This window comes from Trachypithecus francoisi, unplaced genomic scaffold (assembly GCF_009764315.1).
Source record: "Trachypithecus francoisi isolate TF-2019V2 unplaced genomic scaffold, Tfra_2.0 Lachesis_group11, whole genome shotgun sequence".
In the NCBI taxonomy this organism is placed as follows: Eukaryota; Metazoa; Chordata; class Mammalia; order Primates; family Cercopithecidae; genus Trachypithecus; species Trachypithecus francoisi.
In genome coordinates, this window is record NW_022681456.1 from 118,460,635 (window position 1) to 118,463,005 (window position 2,371).

The 2,371-nt window shown below is 45.3% G+C and overlaps 2 protein-coding genes across 2 annotated transcripts; both read right to left on the reverse strand.

The window, feature by feature from the left end:
- Positions 1-692: 692 nt before the first annotated feature.
- Positions 693-1,999, reverse strand: LOC117090484 (phosphatidylinositol N-acetylglucosaminyltransferase subunit Y-like). Its single transcript, XM_033222807.1, has one exon. It carries the CDS (start codon positions 1,479-1,481, stop codon positions 1,266-1,268), a length of 216 nt encoding a protein of 71 aa, XP_033078698.1. The 5' UTR covers positions 1,482-1,999; the 3' UTR covers positions 693-1,265.
- On the reverse strand, positions 696-2,001 carry LOC117090482 (protein preY, mitochondrial-like). Its single transcript, XM_033222806.1, has one exon. It carries the CDS (start codon positions 1,918-1,920, stop codon positions 1,576-1,578), a length of 345 nt encoding a protein of 114 aa, XP_033078697.1. The 5' UTR covers positions 1,921-2,001; the 3' UTR covers positions 696-1,575.
- Between the last annotated feature and the right edge of the window lie 370 nt (positions 2,002-2,371).

The following is a 2,371-nucleotide window of genomic DNA, read 5'->3' on the forward strand; positions in this document are numbered from 1 at the left end:
GGGTACTGATGATGTCAGGAGAAGCACAGTGAAGGAGGAGCCCCAGGCATTAAGGGGGCAGGTGACAGGCAACCTCGCCTCACTGCTGGCGTCTGAGAAGACTTTTCTGGAAAAATAGCACTTACGCTGAGACCTAAAAAATGACTGGGAATTGGCTGAGTGAAGTAGCCCTAAGTGGCAGCAAAGAATAGAGCAGTTTTGAGGAACTGAAGGAAGGCGGTGAGGCTGAAGGGCTGGTAGTCTGGCTGCATCACAGAGGACTTGACTGGTTTATATCCAGATAGTCCATAGCTAAGAGAGGACAGTGCCCCCACGACAGGGTAAGCCATAAACAAACACATCATCTGTGTCTCCAGAGGATGCTGCTGTCTGTCTGCTGGCAGCGAGTCAGCAACCAATAAATGATTGACTGCACACGATCAAGCCCTTGATAAGTAATCAGTGTTCAATGAGTAAGTTTCTGTCACCCCTGGCAAGGTTGAGCAAACAGGTCACTTAGCTGACTGCTCTGAGCTTCTTCATTTCTTCTCATATCTAAAATAAACAGGTTAGATTAAATATGCCATAAGGTCCCTCCCAGGACTAGCATTCCATCAGGATCAATCTATAACAACCACCACTTATCGAGCATTTATTTATTTTTTTTTATTTTTTATTTTTATTTTTTTTTATTTTTTTTTTTACAAACTGGTTTATTTTTTATGGGAAAGTGTCAACATCTTTATTGCTAATATAAGCATTTAATGTCAAAGAAATGAAGGTAATTTTACAGACTCAATTTTTGTAAGTACATGAAATTTCTATTTGATTATATGGTTTTGTATCACATTCGTTCAAATGCATTTCTCTCCCTTACAGGGACTATTCCAACATCACTCCTTTGGAATTATTTCAGTCATCCCTAACATGTGACTTTACCAAAGACCTTGAAGCTAAACAACAAGCAAAACAAAATTTCAATGACTCTTAGATGAATGGAATAAGAAATAGTCATCACATGTCAATTACGGATGTTTATCTCCAACAAGACACTGTCAAAACGTTTCTTCTGATACAGCAGTTATAAGTCAGAGCCTTCAAAAAACAAGGGCAGAACAAGAGCACAATAAAAGAAGCATCTGCAACTTAAGCCTCCCACAGTCCTAAGCCTGATATGCGCAAAGCAAAGCCTCTTTCCCACAAACTCAATTCCATCCATTTGAGCTTTCAGAGATAGATGTCCAAGAACCACCATTAATACATACAGCATATTGACTCTAGTTGCATCAATGATGCCTGAAGAGTTTAATACCCATCCAAGTCCAAAGGTGGAAGAATACATACACTGGTACGGTAATAGGCAAGAGCAGGCTGTAAAAGCAAAGGCTGGTTGTGCTGGTGCAGCCCTGTGGGAAGTTTTCTTCCACAGAGACTGAGTAGAACAGTCCTGTTAAAGAAACCAGTGGAATAAGAACAGTCAATGTAGGAAGAGACAGAAACATTCTTCTCTTCCACTTATTACCTGCCACTGTGTTTTAAAAGGTATATGGTACTAAGAAAAGTTGGCTGTTGGCGTTTTATTTTTTTAATTATGAACTAGCGCTGCTCCACTTCTTCCTGCTTCTTACTTTGATGCGTCATCCTAGCTGCCTGTGGTATCATATTAGGAATCCCATCAATGATTGGATAAGCTATTCCCAATTCTTCATTAATCAATTCATTTGTTGATGCTTCATATCTGAGCGGCTTCTTGGAGAGCGGGCACACCAGGAACTCCAGCAGCGCCAGATCGAAGGCGCGAGGCGGCTCCTCGGTCTTGTTGCTCTGGTCGGCCAAAGGCCGCGACCCCGACGCGTGCAGACACCTACAGGCGACCGTGTACGGCGCTGCGCTAGTTCCCTGCAGCGCTGAGGCGAGCCTGCCGCGTGCTCCGCTCAGCATGGTCTAGCAGCCGGAGACCAGGCCTCACTGCGCCTCCGCCAGCCGGGGCCGAGCTCCTGGCTCCGCGTTTGGCCAAGCCAGCCGGCCTATTTTTTATTTTTTTGAGATGGAGTCTCGCTCTGTCGCCCAGGCTGGAGTGCAGTGGTGCGATCTCAGCTCACTGCAAGCTCCACCTCCCAGGTTCACACCATTCTCCTGCCTCAGCCTCCCGAGTAGCAGGGACTACCGGCGCCTGCCACCATGCCCGGCTAATTTTTTGTATTTTTAATAGAGACAGGGTTTCACCATGTTTGCCAGGATGGTCTCGATCTCCTGACCTCATGATCCGCCCGCCTCGGCCTCCCAAAGTGCTGGGATTACAGGCTTGAGCCACCGTGCTCCGCCGAGCATTTATAATTCAAAGTCACTGTGCTAGATGTTGTATCTGTTTTATCGACAATCTTCATAACAG